The sequence below is a fragment of the Schistocerca nitens genome, chromosome 10 (genome assembly GCF_023898315.1).
Source record: "Schistocerca nitens isolate TAMUIC-IGC-003100 chromosome 10, iqSchNite1.1, whole genome shotgun sequence".
Taxonomy (NCBI): domain Eukaryota; kingdom Metazoa; phylum Arthropoda; class Insecta; order Orthoptera; family Acrididae; genus Schistocerca; species Schistocerca nitens.
The window spans coordinates 127256656-127272310 of NC_064623.1; the positions used below are offsets into that span (position 1 = coordinate 127256656).

General features: G+C 42.0%; 1 protein-coding gene across 1 annotated transcript in view; it reads right to left on the minus strand.

Annotated features, from left to right (window-relative positions):
- Positions 1-209: 209 nt before the first annotated feature.
- LOC126210293 (uncharacterized) overlaps positions 210-15655 on the minus strand; it is a 160609-nt gene continuing 145163 nt past the window's right edge. The window contains exons 12-13 of the mRNA XM_049939486.1: positions 6687-6929; positions 210-1908 (exon numbers count right to left, since the gene is read on the minus strand). Of these exons, the coding sequence (XP_049795443.1) occupies positions 1774-1908; positions 6687-6929 (378 nt within the window). The 3' untranslated portion in view covers positions 210-1773. The remainder of the gene's footprint in view (positions 1909-6686; positions 6930-15655) is intronic.

The following is a 15655-nucleotide window of genomic DNA, read 5'->3' on the forward strand; positions in this document are numbered from 1 at the left end:
TCATCAGACATGCACAGTCACAAGAAGAAATATGGATGTAAAGGCACATACACATAGATATGTGTGGAACTAACAGAGCAAGTCTTTCTATAGGTATTTATTCTACTCCAAACATCAGATAAATTACAATCTCAAAATACACATAAATTTTATTTTACAGGATGTAACTATATATAACAACAATCAGTCAGAATTTCCCATTGTCCCATTGTAACTGAATAAATATAAATGGCAATTTCACAATGTAATAACTAGTGACTTTCAACATGTATAAAGTTTTATACTTTGATATACAACACATGCTATCTAATAATGTGCAGGAGAAAATTTATGGAAGACAATGTTGTTCATGAGGATATCAGTATTTCTAAGTTTGATAGTGCACTACTTCTATGGTGTTTTCAGAAACAGATAAACTACTACAATCTGTTAAAAAAACTGAACATTTTACTAGGACTTTACTGCAGTCTGTTATTGCTCTCATTGGTCAAGTGTCCATATTTTCCATATATTAGGCCGACTGAGGAAAGGTGTAAATATTTAATAGCACATACCTCTCATGTGTGGGGTATAAGTATTACAAATACAGAAATTATTTGATTGTAAACTATAAGCACACTGTGGAAAAATAATTATTTTAAATGTTCTGATAAAAATAATGTCACAAATCAAACAGCTACTTATGAATTAGCAATAATTATTACATGGAGTCCTATAAAAAATCTAATTAAAATCTGTGTGTACCATGACACACAAAAAATCAAAATGACCTCTTCTGAGTATTCAGCATCATAAGGAAGAAAATGAAGAATCACCTCATATCAAAAGCTCTGTGAACTGTAAATGTAGAAATATATTGCACTGCTATCCTTATCTTGTTTAGCAACAAAGTAGATTATGAGGTAACAATGTTGTGTTCATTCAGATATCCACAGAAAGGGGAATTAAACTGATTTCCAGCAAAGCTGAAGGAAAGAGATGCACTGGAATAGTGCAGTATGCAGGGAGGCAGTCTCGTATTTCACCATACGGCAATACCATCTAGTTTTCACTTTTTCTTCCATGTGTGCTTAATGATAACTATATACATCTACATGATCTCCCTAATGTGCTTTTCAAAGTGCATATTCCACAAACTATTTCAAAATATACTCTTGCTGTGTATCTGCTTATTCATTACACACAAGATAATGATTTATTAAGTATCACACGAGTTTTTAATCGATGCTGTTCAGATAATGGGATGGAATCTGTCAGTGGTGACATCCTGAACTGCTACAGTTCTAAGGCATTTAATGTACAATGTGAGAGTTTAAAATACTACTAGTCTAGCATTCATTCTATCCTTCATGTTATAAACTAGTGCGTGGAGTGATACTGAAAATAAATTAAAACAAATAGAATTTGAGAAAATGTGGCAGAAGCACTGAACCAAATTTGAGGGAGACATTAGAACTCTATAATAATAATAATAATAATAATAATAATAATAACAAAAATATTAATTCCCTATGCATCAAATACATAAGAATTATACAAGTGGCAAGTAACATCCTCGCTTTCTGAAAAGACCACAAGCATCACCCACAATTTCTGTACATTACATATCCAATGTGGATAAAAATACAAGATCTCCATCTACAAATGGCCCCCAACCAACCCATCCCCAATAAATGCACATTCTGTTTAGCACAACAATTGGATCTGTTCGATTCTAGGACATTGACAGCAGCAGACACTTCATGTTCACAGGTACCAGGCTTCTTTCTCGCTTCAGTCTCCGGGCAGCCTCACGGCAGACGAATCGCCGCAGATGTCGTGGCAGGTGACGTTGCCGCCAGCACAGCTGCAGCTCTGGCAAGGGTCTGTCTTCAGAAGGAACACTTGCTTCTCCTCAAACAGTTCTCCCTGGAATTTCAGTTTTATTTTGTACATATACGGAAAATAGAGAAGTATTTATAAGAAGGAACAGGTGTTAATTATGTTTAACACTAACATTACTTTTTAACTTTGCCGCCTTATAGACAGTTGGTAGCGTTCTGGGAAATGCTACATAAATGCTTACTAGGGAAGAATACTCTTCATCTTTCGGCTGTAGTACATAACAGCAATATGATTTGGATAGGTTGCTACACATTACATAGAGGAGGCATTAAGAGGTAGACAGGCACATGGAAAAACACTGCTAGATATTATTTGCTGTCGGGCTATGTCCTTCATAACACATTCACATAACATAAGCATATCACTCATTCACTCAAACACACAAACAAACAAACACACACACACACACACACACACACACACACACAAAGAGAGAGAGCCACTGCCAAGCTGGGTGCAAATGTCCAACTGTGATCTTCCATACAGCTTAGTTGCCTTGTGGTTGTTGCATCGGTAGTGACAAGTAATCCCTCTGAAAAAATGGCATAGGTCTCATTGAGACCTTCTCAGACCAAAATAACCCCTCCTGTGTTGTCCAGCAACAGATCTCTCCCACCTTGCCTCCACAGTCACGTACTGTCCCCCACATATCCACTGATTGGCCACAAAGGAGCACTTGTCTCACGGCTCTGCACCATTCAGGACTGCAGCAACCGAATCACATTCTCTGCCAGGGTGTTGACTACCTCTTATAGCACCCTGACATGGGAAGAACCCTCGACACCCCTCTCGCAGAAGTATTCTGCCGCCCGCCCAACCTACACAATATCCACATACCTGAATACTCCTCATCTGATCCAAACCCCTTGTCCCGTGGCTCGCTTCACAGCAAAGGACCTGGATACAGGGTCTGTCCCACACATCCTCCCACTACCACCTGCTCCAGTCCTTTCACAGGCATCTCCTACTCCATCAAAGGCAGGGCCACATGTGATCCACCAACTTAGCTAAAATCACTATTCCACAATGGCCACTGAAAAGACGTGTCTCTGTGTGAATGGCCATGTACAAACTGTGATTGAGAGGCAGCTGGACCACCCAGTTACTCAGAATGCTGCCCGGCACAAGTGCTTGAAGCCTGCACCGTCCGAATTCTTCCTCCCGACACCAATTTTCTGAATTATGCAGGTGGGAACCTCCCTGTAATACAACCTTCATTCTCGTAATCCCCTGTCCTCCCTCTCTGCTAGTCCTTTTCCTCTAGCTGCCTATCCCCTCCCCTGCACCCACTACGGTACTACATATGCCTTCTATCTCACCAATATACCTGCATATTCCTTCTCCCCCTTCTTTCGTTTGCTCCCCAGCCCCCTTGCCCCAAAGCACAGTCTCTCGACACTTCACCTAACAGCCCCATCCTGTCTCCACCACATACCTGAACATTTCCACAGGTAGCACTAGGATCACTCCCTCTCCCTATGCCATACCTCCTCCATACCCCTATTACTCCCCCCTCCCCTCCCAATAAAGATAATTGCTGACTGCAGACGCAGTTGTAGTCAGACCTCAGTGCCCAGTGTCAACAGTTGCCATGTGTGTACAAGTTATGAATATGTGTGTGTGTTTTGTCTGTGGCTGATGAAGGACTTGGCTGGTAGCTGACAATACAGTATCTAAAGGTCTTTTTTCAGTGTACCTGTCAGTCACTCAGTGCGTCCTCTATGGGATGAGTAGTGACATATTCTTTTCATATTGTTACTATTCCACCCCAGAATTTCCATTGTATGGTTGTAGTACACACATAGGTGTAACAAATGCCACTATAACGATTCAGTTCTCGAGAGATTTTAGCAAATTGAAGTTCAAAGCTTTACAAGGCTGTTGAATTCCTTACGAGATCAGAAGCCTTTAAGCAGTGGCTTCAGCAGAACCACGAATGCGGTAAACTATGAGCTTGATCATAGTGTGTTCAAGTTTCATCCTTTTCTTCTAACCTTCCCACAAACAGTGGTAGTACTACAGTGAACCATATTTCCTTCCAAAATAACAGTAATAATAATGATAATCATTGTGGTCCATTTGTAGTGAAGAATAATCAAACTATAATAAGGAATTGTGATGAAATAAACATTTATGTATCCATACGTTCATCCACATATTGTAGTGAAGCCATATTGCTCTATACCTACTCTGAACAATGTACACTGTATTTGTGAAACATACATGAGTGTGTCAATAAATAAATGTTTATTTCATTGCAGTTCCTTATTATACCTCGATTATATCTCAGCACTAATGTATGCCAAAGCTTATCATTACTGCAGCCGTACAGATGTTCAGTGCAGTAAAAAAAATGAAGACAGAGGGAGGCATGACTCAAATGTATTAGGGGCAGATTTGTAGTCTCCTGTGTTAGCAATTGGCGCTAACGCCGCAGCTAGTGATCTTGTACGGCATGAAGCTCATAAAGCTTTGAACCCCAATTTCTCAAAAACACTTCACAAGCACATCATACAAGAGCAGCATTATTTACATTTAAGTAAGTACTACAGTTATGAAAAAGGTGAGCAAATTGGTGTGAGCTGTGTCAGAGAAAGGGAATGGCATTTTCTCAAAGTACCTGCTTCTACTAATGGTCTACATGTCTATAAATGTAAAGAAATTTAGAAATAATTATCACAATTGCCATTGTGTGCATGAACCAGCACTAGATATAATTTCTACTTTACAGAAATTGTCTGGTGCTGTATAACTTGACTTGTCACACATCACTGCTTCCCTTCATGACATGATTAATGCAACAAGATGTCTGAATGAATGAATGAATGAATGAATGAATGAGCGATCTCCTGGGGCAATACACCAGACATAAATAAAGAATTTGTTGAGTGAAGGAAAGGAAGGAAGATTGGGTTTAACATCCTGTTGACATCGAGGTCATTACAGATGGAGCACAAGCTCAGATAGTGTCACAGAGGGGGAAGGAAATTGGGCGTGACCTCTGAAATGAACCATCCTGGCATGAATTTGTTGAGCATTGGTGAGTAAGGAGAATACTGTGTACAGTAGCTAGCTGCACATCATGCAGTAGTCTCTTTAAGGATTACCCCTTAATGCCTTTTGTTGCTGATGATAAAAATCAGTTTCAGCTGAAGCGTGATTTCATGATTACAATACAAAACACAAATTTAATTATCATGTACAGTTTGCTTCCTTGTTTGGGGATCTAAGTGGTTATATACTCAGCTGGAAAAGTATTCAACAAACTCCCACCAAATGTAAAACAAGACATTGGGATTTCCTATCAATAATTCAATGCGAACCATGCAGATTTCAGCACATACATATCAACAATGTTTGCTAATCACATTTATAATAAATATGTTTTTAAATATCTTACAACCTAAGGAATCTTCACAAGTGTTTCATTTGAGATTGTCCTGTTTAGTGATTCCAAATAATTTTGTCTAGTTTTCCTTTTTTACAATGTAATTTCCTATGGATAATTTCACACCAAAATCTGTTCATGTCTTGGTAGTTGATTACATTATTGCAGTCTTTGTAGCATGTACATGTAGGTAGCTTATATAGAAATACAGGACTATTTCATTGGTAACATTCTTGCACAATACCTATGAAGGGCAGTTGTCTGGGTAGATGGGGGTGGGGAGGGTAAGGAAGAATGCATGAAGAGGGTAGCAAGAAGGTGTGAGGCAGGTCTTTCAACAGATGAATCTGTGGCAGCACAAGAAGACAAAAGTACTTCAGAAGATAGAGCATATAAGAGGTGGAGGGAGGAAGGAGTAGGAAAACAGAAGAGGAGGAAAGGAGATGAGTGTGGAGATGAAGGGGGAGACATTGATGGAACAGAGAAAGGGTGGGAAAGAAATATATATATATATATATATATATATATATATAGAGAGAGAGAGAACCTGCATGGGGGAGGAGAAAGCAGTACATGATCTGGACAAGGAGGGAGTAGTGGGCACAAAAGAGAGAAAGGAAATGGTAAGGTGAGGAGTGGGTAACAGATTAGCAGAGGCTTAGGCCAGGAGGATTGCGAGAGCACAGGATATGCTGGTGAGAGAATTCCCACCTGCATAGTTCAGTGAAACTTTGCTGGAAGGGAGCATCCAAATGGCTCGCATAGTGAAGTAGCTGTTGCATCATTTGTGTTGTGCAAGTAGACAGTTTGTTACTTATCAGGCCCACAAAGAATGCTGCAGCATAGCTGATTTATGATATGGCTGCTTTTAAATGTGACCAAGACTTTTATAGTGTACGAAATGTCTGTGACTGGTCTGATGCTGGGGGTGGTGGGACAGTTATAACATGCACACTTTATATGAACTCTGTACTGCAGGGATACGACAAAATAGATACTATCATGGTGATATAAGCACTGATATGTTCAGGGTTACAATTAGACTTTGAATACACACAGGTTTCTATTTTTTATGGATTACATAATTTTCAGTTATTAGAAAGTTTTTATACTTGGCAGACATTTAATTTAATGTGGACGCCCACAATATGTACATAATTTTATGTTTCTGCTTTAGTATAGGCAAAATGTTTCATGTTATTGATATCAGTATGCATACATTAATGTGTTCATCCTCCGCATCAGATACCACTGCTGATAGGCTTATCAAAAACTGCATGTTCTCTATAGCAGTTATTACTTTGTTTATTAACAGTGCTTGGCTGCTGGAGTTTACTCATTTCTGATAAAACACTCCAGTTCTCAAATATTAGAATATTATCATTTAATTGGCATGCTGCAGCTGCCCACTCACCCGGTAGTCGCACTTTGAGCAGTCGAGGCAGCAGCTGTCAGGCAGCAGGACGCCGTGCGTGCAGGGGGGGCCGGGGCAGTCAGCGGAATGGCAGTGGGCCCGGCCACCCTCGTTACAGCGGCAGACGGTGCACACGTCCTGCGCCGGCCAGAACTGAGAGCCTAGTGGCACCACTGCCCCGCTCTCCAGGCGGCAGCCCGAGGTCGTCTCGCAGGGTGTGGGCGAGCAGCTCACATTGCCGTACTGTGGAAAGATGCACACTTTGGGCCTGTAGTCCTGTGTGGTGAGTCCAAAAATCTGTGTCTCGTTACTGTGAATTGTATAGTGAGTTATTCACCAATAACTCTACAGAAAAAATTACAGACAGTCCGAGACTGTGAAGTCAGTAAATTATCAAGAACTACAGTCTGAACTAAAGTAGTTGGCATCTGACATTTAATGTTCAAAGTTGCTCTCTGTGGTGACAGAAAATTACATTAAAGTCTGTCTCCTACAAAAATTGAGTAAAAATTGTAAAATTAATGTGTGTATTAGTCCTATACAGTACATCCAATCATGTAAGAAATCTAGTCTTAATTTTAAATGTTGTAGGAAAGTTCTGGTAGAGAGTAAATACTTTTGAATTAAAGGAGACCACTTAAAAAAAAGCAGAATCATTGAGTTGTCAATAAGTGCACTCAGAAAAAAAAGACAACTTGTTAGCTTTTGGAGTAATCCTTTTTTGAGCTAGAAACACACACACACACACACACACACACACACATACATACATATGTACACACGTATGCATGCACGAGGGAGGGAGGACGGGGTGGCGGGTACAAAGACTAGGTATGTGATGGACAGGTATCTGAGCCAATTGGGGGTTGCACACGCTGAAAGCGACGTGGGGACATTAAATGGGAAGACGTGCCATGGCAGAGGAAAGGTAAATTGTTGGGTGGAGGGAGTGGGGACAGTGAGTTATCAGAGAATAAGGCCAGGAAAATTACAGGAGCAAAATATGTGTTGTAAGAATGACTCCCAGAACCTTTGCCCTGAGCCCATCTTCTTTCACACCCTAACAACACTCCACACATCCACATTCACATGCTCCCCAAGATCCAATAAACCAACAATCCTGTACACCCTGCTGTAGGTGGCAACTGCTCCCATTGAAAGAATTTCTGTTCTTGTTGACCAACACCTCCAACCAATTGTCCCAAACCTAGCCTTCCACATCAAATATACTAACCAGTTCCTTCACCAACTCCCCCCCCCCCCCCTCCACTCCCCCTCTTTGCCTCCTGGATCCCTTCTTGTCACTGTTGATCCCATCCTCCTGAACACCAACATCCCTCATGGGCAGGGTCACCAGATACAATTGTTTAAAGTGGAGGACAAACAGCTTCAAAAAGGAGGACAAAGGAAGAAAAAAGAGGACACATAAAACGGGTCAAATGCAAATGAGGATACCACCCGTCAGCTTTGGACAAGTCACGTGACTGCCGGGAATTACTGGTAAAACTAGTAGTTAATTGTTACTGGTGGTCAGGTGGTGATTCCCAGAGCAATATTTTTTATTTTAAATTAAAAACATTGATTGTGGTGACAAGTTGGTGTCCATTGTTTTGTTATGTCAACAACATGGAATTGTTTACAAAGTGAAAAACGTAAGACCATTCACCTCCCTTCATTCAACGCACCGCTACCAACATCTACAGTTCAAGCAGCAGCTGACGACATGTAAACTGCACTTTAAACTTCTGAATACAAATAAATTTAATGACTATGAAACAATGAAATAAAACTATAACAGTTAATCTGTCGAGTTATTTCTCACCTTTATTTGCCACTGAGACGTGTGTTCCAGCTCCAAATATCTTACATTCCGCTTCAAATTAATTTCTCCCTTTCTTAAAGTTGGATATTTGCAGGAAAGGACATAAGAAAATGTACACTTTCGTTTAGGCATAGCCAAATATTTTACGTAACTCACTCTGTTAAAAATTACACTCAAAAATTCCACGAGCACTACAGGAAGCCAAGCCAATACAAAGCGAAGATACGAAACAAAAATTTTAAATAATCGATATTTACTTTTGCTTATAGGTCGATCAACGATAACATCGAAGATCCTGGTGCCACCTATAACACCGCCTTCATGCGTGTTTATCATGAAGGCTGTGCCAATAGTTAAAGTATTTAAGAAAAGAGCAATAGAACGGGACGAATTGTAAATTTAACTGTATTACGCTCAACTTTGCGAAAAAGCCGGACATTGTAAAAATCCGCCTGGACCCCGGACAAAGAGCTAAAAAGGAGGACATGTCCGGATTAATCCGGACATCTGGTCACCCTACTCATGGGCACAGACTTGCTGCTATCAAGTGCTACTGCTCTCCACCACCACATTCCTTATACACATTACCAACTGTATCCTGATTCACAACTACTTTTCCTTTGAAGGAGAGGTATACAAAAAAATCTGCAGCACAGCCATGAGCACCCTCCCTTGACAACCTGTTTATGGGCCATCAGAAGAAACCTTCCCAGCCTCCAAATTCATTCCTTTAATACCTCCACAACTTCTCTCCCATCCCCTTCAACTATTCCTCAAACCAACATGCCGGGTTCCTGGACATTGACCTCCACCTCTCTGATAGTTCCATCCACACCTCTCGGTCCGCATTACTCCTCCCAAACAGGACATGAAGGCCCAGCAGTAGCGACCAACTGCCATGTCCTCTTCAGCCCATAGGAATCACTGGATGTGGATATGGAGGGGCATGCGGCCAGCACACCGCTCCCCCGGCTGTCTGTCAGTTTTTGGGCCCGGAGCCACTACTCTCAATCAAGTAGCTCCTCAGTTTGCCTCACAAGGGCTGAGTGCATCCCGCTTGCCAACAGCGCTCGGCAGACCAGATGGTCACCCATCCGAGTGCTAGCCCAGCCCGACAGCACTTAACTTCCGTGATCTGACAGGAACCGTTGTTACCACCACAGCAAGGCTATTGGCCTGTCCACATCAAACCCACTAATAGCTAAGAGTACCTGCATTTCAAAAGCTATGCTCACTTCCACATCAAAAAATTCCTCCCATACAGCCTAGCCACCCATGGACTATGAATCTGCAATGATAAGAACTCCCTTGCCCAGTACAATGAAGGTTTCATGGAGGTCTTCACAGATAGGCACTACAACCAAATCCAGTACACACACCCCCAATTCTTCCACTACCCCCAAGAATCAGCTTATGAAGGAGTGCCCCCCTCCCCAATCACCCAGTATCACCCTGGATTGGAACAACTGAACCATATCCTTTGTCAGAGCTTCGATTATCTCTCATCGTGCTCTGAAATGAGGGACAATGTAATCAAGGCCCATCCCATCCCTCCTAAAGTGGTGTTCTGCAGCCCACCTAATCTACACAGCTTGCTTGCTAGTGTACACCAAGTCTAGCCTAGACCAAGGTGCAAGACCTGCCCAACCCACCCACCCTCCCAGCAGTTCCTACTCCAATCCTGTCACAGGTTTATTCTACCCAATCAGAGGCCGGGCCATGTATAAGAGGCCATGTTATACACCAACTCTGCAGTAAATGCAGCAAAGCTTTTTATGTCGATATGACTACCGACGGTTCACTACGGTGAATGGCCGCTGCCAAACTGTTCACAGAACAAAGGAGAGTACTTGATGGCACAACATGCAGCCAAGCACAACATGCTCAATTTCAATGGCTGCCAGATCACCGCCAGATGGGAGTTATCTTTGGAACACATTCTTTGCTACTGTAATTGTTCTGGCCTCAATCTCCAGTAACCCACTCTCTCCACACCTTCTACCCAACAGTTCCCCCTTCCTCCATCCTGTCACCTCCTTCCAGTACACGTTCCCATGTCACCTTAAGCATTCACTGCTCCCCACTGGCTGCGACAAGTGAGCATCATGTGCCTAGCTCGGGTATCTGCCACCTCTCCCTCCTGTATTCCAAGCCAGCAAACAGGCTGCCTCCCTCTGAGCCACTAGCCATCCACAATCCCAATCCCACTCCTTGACCTCATTCTCCCTCTAACCACCCATCCAACATTACTCCACAAACTGGTTCACCTGCTGAAATACGGCACTGGCACTGTTCATGTGGGGACGTAGCCACGTGTATGTGTGTGTATTTTATTCTAGCTACCAAGTTTTCATTCTTTTTCTGTGTGCTTACTGATGATTCATGCTTCTGCTTTTTGGTGAGTGGTCTCCGGCCTCCTTTAACCCAAAAGTGTTCTTAATTTTGATTAGGGTCTGAGTTAAGTTGATTTTATGAAACAGCTAAAGTTTTCCAAACTGGGAAAAAGCTTTAAAGTTCTCATATCATAGCTCAAAAACTACCACACTGAATGAAATATTTATTTTTCTTTGGTTACCAAAATATCTTGTATGTTAACAGATCTTTCCAAAATTTTGTACTTAATTGCCTTTGCTATGTATAAACATCACAAAAGACATTTTTTACCATTTTGTCAATATTTAACTCCTAAGAAGTATGAAGTTTAAAGTCTCTACCTCTTTTGCAAATCATGTAAACATTCTGAAATTCACATAGAGCACAGATTTGTATAGTGTTTCTAAGCATGGCAAAAGTAAGTTTGTGATTTTTTAATTTTGCTGGAGTTACCTTTTTTCTTGAAATTTTCTTGTCTCAAAAATTTGGTACTTAGCAAATGGAGGGCACTTTGTGCAGCGGAAGTAGCAACAGAGTGAGACTCTATAATGCCATTACAACTCCCATTGTTGTATTACTGGTGAGAATAGTCCAGTGCTGTACCTGTCAGATATGAACTATTTTAAATAGTACTGCTTCATTGCCCAACAATACCACACTTTAGTATCAATTTGTGGTTGTTGTTGTTGTTGTTGTTGCCATTGTTTTATGTTGTTTTTATGGTCTTCAGTCTGAGGTCTGTTTTGATGCAACTGTCCTTGCTAGTCTACCCTGTGCAACCCTTTTAATCTCTACATACCTGCTGAAAATCAAACCTACTTGAACATGCTTACTGTAGTCAAAACTTGATCTTTCTTTTCAGCGATTAATATCTTCACATCTTTCCAGTATAAAAAATTAACTTTACTTTGATGCCTCATGATTTATCTTATCAAATTATACCTTCTTTTGGTCATCTTCTGCCAAAACTTTCTTTTGCCCTCAATTTGTTTCAGTGCTTTCTCAATATTTATTTGATCTATCTATCTTATTTTCAGCATTTTTCTTCAGCAAAACATCCAGTCACTCAGTCTGGTGAGACCACAGAAGACTGCAGAAGGAAAGCAAAAAGTTTTAAATTTTGCGTATAAGAAATCATTCACACAGAAGGGCATAGTAATAGGCATCCCTGGCAGAGTGAAGCACCTGAAAGAGTTGAAAACAATCAATTCACCAGATAAGGATGGAATCCCAGTTTGGTTGTAAGGAGAATACTCTTTGACTTCGCTCCCTTACTTTGCTCACATTTATCACAAATCTTGCTTTTCTTGGTATTATGAAGCCTGTATTTTATATCCTCTCTACTTCAGCCAGTGTTAGTTAAATTTCTGCTTAAATAGTAAAATGCATCTGCTACTTTTAGTGTATCGTTCTCTTCACAGCAGCAATAAAAGTAATCAACATTACCACTTTCAGTTTGATAATCATCTCACAGAAACTCCTCTGCCACTATCAGAATAAACTCTCTTAGCCACAACTATGAAATGTGAGTTAAGTCACTCATAATAAAATTCAGGACTCAGTTTGTTTTGAAAATTAGTACTTCAACTTTAATACTGAAACTCCACAAAACAGACTTCTTAAATCAATTGCTCACAGTCTGGTTTCTGTTAAAGTTGTAGGGGTAGCTTTTGCTCCATATATTTTATCCATGATTACTTCAGAATTTCAAAGTGTATTACAGTAATCACTTTCAAATTTTTTGTTAATCTAAAAATGCTACAAATGTATGTTTTCCTTTCTTCAGTATTCCATCACATCCTTAAATTTCTCTGGAACCGAAACTAATCTCCCCCAAAGTCAGCTTCTTAACTTGATGATTATGTAGTATTTCCACTGTCAGCATCTGCCTTCTATCAAATTGGAAACATTACATTCCTCTTGAAGTCTGGAGGTTTTCTGCCATTCTCCTATATCCCACATACTAAATTCTTAATTGAATAGTTCTGTTATGGTTAGTTTGCTCAAAGATCTTAATAATCCTAAAGGAATGTCAAATACTGGAAAATTTAGGGTGGAATGAAACAATATCATGAAAAGGATAGTTGCTACTAACCATATAATGGAGATGCTGAGTTGCAGATGGTCACAACAAAAAGACTGTCGGAAAGTGAGCTTTTGGCCAACAAGTCCTTTGTCAAAAATAGACCACACACACACACACACACACAAATGCAAATGCAGCTCACACCAAATGACCACAGTCTCTGGCAGCTGAGGCTAGACTGGTGGTGGGGGTAGCCAGTGGTCGGGGTAAGGAGGACGCTGTGGCAGGGAGGGGTAGGGATAGCAGGGTAGGTGTGGGGGATGGTAAAGTGCTGCTTGTGGGAGAATACAGGGGCGAGGTGGCAGCTATGTGCAGTTGGGTGCTTATACAAAGGGCAGGTGTGGGGATAGAGGGGTGGGGGTGGGGGTGGGGGGGAGAGCGGAAAAGGAGAGAAGTGGAATAAAGAGCAGTGCAGTGGGAACAGGGAAGGAGCTAGATGGGTAAGAATCGCTAATGAAGGTTGAGGCCAGGAGGGTTACAGGACTATAATGTATCAAAGATGATGAGACTTACCAGACAAAAGTGCTGGCAGGTCGATAGACACACAAACAAACACAAACATACACACAAAATTCAAGCTTTCGCAACAAACTGTTGCCTCATCAGGAAAGAGGGGAAGGAGAGGGAAAGACGAAAGGATGTGGGTTTTAAGGGAGAGGGTAAGGAGTCATTCCAATCCCGGGAGCAGAAAGACTTACCTTAGGGGGAAAAAAGGATGGGTATACACTCGCACACACACACATATCCATCCACACATATACAGACACAAGCAGACATATTTAAAGACAAAGATATATATCATATCCATCCACACATATACAGACACAAGCAGACATATTTAAATGACTTACCAAATGAAAGTGCTGGCAGGTCGACAGACACACAAACAAACACAAACATACACACAAAATTCAAGCTTTCGCAACAAAGTGTTGCCTCATCAGGAAAGAGGGAAGGAGAGGGAAAGATGAAAGGATGTAGGTTTTAAGAGAGAGGGTAAGGAGTCATTCCAATTCCGGGAGCGGAAAGACTTACCTTATGGGGAAAGTAGGGGTGTACACTCTCACACACACACATATCCATCCGCACATACACACAGACACAAGCAGACATTTGTAAAGGCAAAGAGTTTGGGCAGAGATGTCAGTCAAGGCGGAAGTACACAGGCAAAGATGTTGTTGAAAGACAGGTGAGGTATGAGCGGCGGCAAATTGAAATTAGCGGAGATTGAGGCCTAGCGGGTAAAGAGAAGAGAGGATATACTGAAGGGCAAGTTCCCATCTCCGGAGTTCTGACAGGTTGGTGTTAGTGGGAAGTATCCAGATAACCCGGACGGTGTAACACTGTGCCAAGATGTGCTGGCCGTGCACCAAGGCATGTTTAGCCACAGGGTGATCCTCATTACCAACAAACACTGTCTGCCAGTGTCCATTCATGCAAATGGACAGTTTGTTGCTGGTCATTCCCACATGGAAAGCTTCACATTGTAGGCAGGTCAGTTGGTAAATCACGTGGGTGCTTTCACACGTGGCTCTGCCTTTGATCGTGTACACCTTCTGGGTTACAGGACTGGAGTAGGTGGTGGTGGGAGGGTGCATGGGACAGGTTTTACACCAGGGGCGGTTACAAGGGTAGGAGCCAGAGGGTAGGGAAGGTGGTTTGGGGATTTCATAGGGATCAACTAAGAGGTTACGAAGGTTAGGTGGATGGTGGAAAGACACTCTTGGTGGAGTGGGGAGGATTTCATGAAGGATGGATCTCATTTCAGGGCAGGATTTGAGGAAGTCGTATCCCTGCTGGAGAGCCACATTCAGAGTCTGATCCAGTCCCGGAAAGTATCCTGTCACAAGTAGGGCACTTTTGTGGTTCTTCTGTGGGAGGTTCTGGGTTTGAGGAGATGAGGAAGTGGCTCTGGTTATTTGCTTCTGTACCAGGTTGGGAGGGTAGTTGCGGGATGCGAAAGCTGTTTTCAGGTTGTTGGTGTAATGGTTCAGGGATTCCGGACTGGAGCAGATTCGTTTGCCACGAAGACCTAGGCTGTAGGGAAGGGACTGTTTGATGTGGAAAGGGTGGCAGCTGTCATAATGGAGGTACTGTTGCTTCTTGGTGGGTTTGATGTGGACGGACGTGTGAAGCTGGCCATTGGACAGGTGGAGGTCAACGTCAAGGAAAGTGGCATGGGATTTGGAGTAGGACTAGGTGAATCTGATGGAACCAAAGGAGTTGAGGTTGGAAAGGAAATTCTGGAGTTCTTCTTCACTGTGAGTCCAGATCATGAAGATGTCATCAATAAATCTGTACCAAACTTTGGGTTGGCAGGCCTGGGTAACCAAGAAGGCTTCCTTTAAGCGACCCATGAATAGATTGGCTTATGAGGGGGCCATCCTGGTGCCCATGGCTGTTCCCTTTAATTGTTGGTATGTCTGGCCTTCGAAAGTGAAGAAGTTGTGGGTCAGGATGAAGCTGGCTAAGGTAATGAGGAAAGAGGTTTTTGGTAGGGTGGCAGGTGATCGGCGTGAAAGGAAGTGCCCCATCGCAGCGAGGCCTAGGACGTGCGGAATATTTGTGTATAAGGAAGTGGCATCAATGGTTACAAGGATGGTTTCTGGGGGTAACAGACTGGGTAGGGATTCCAGGTGTTTGAGAAAGTGGTTGGTGTCTTTGATGAAGGATGGGAGACTGCATGTA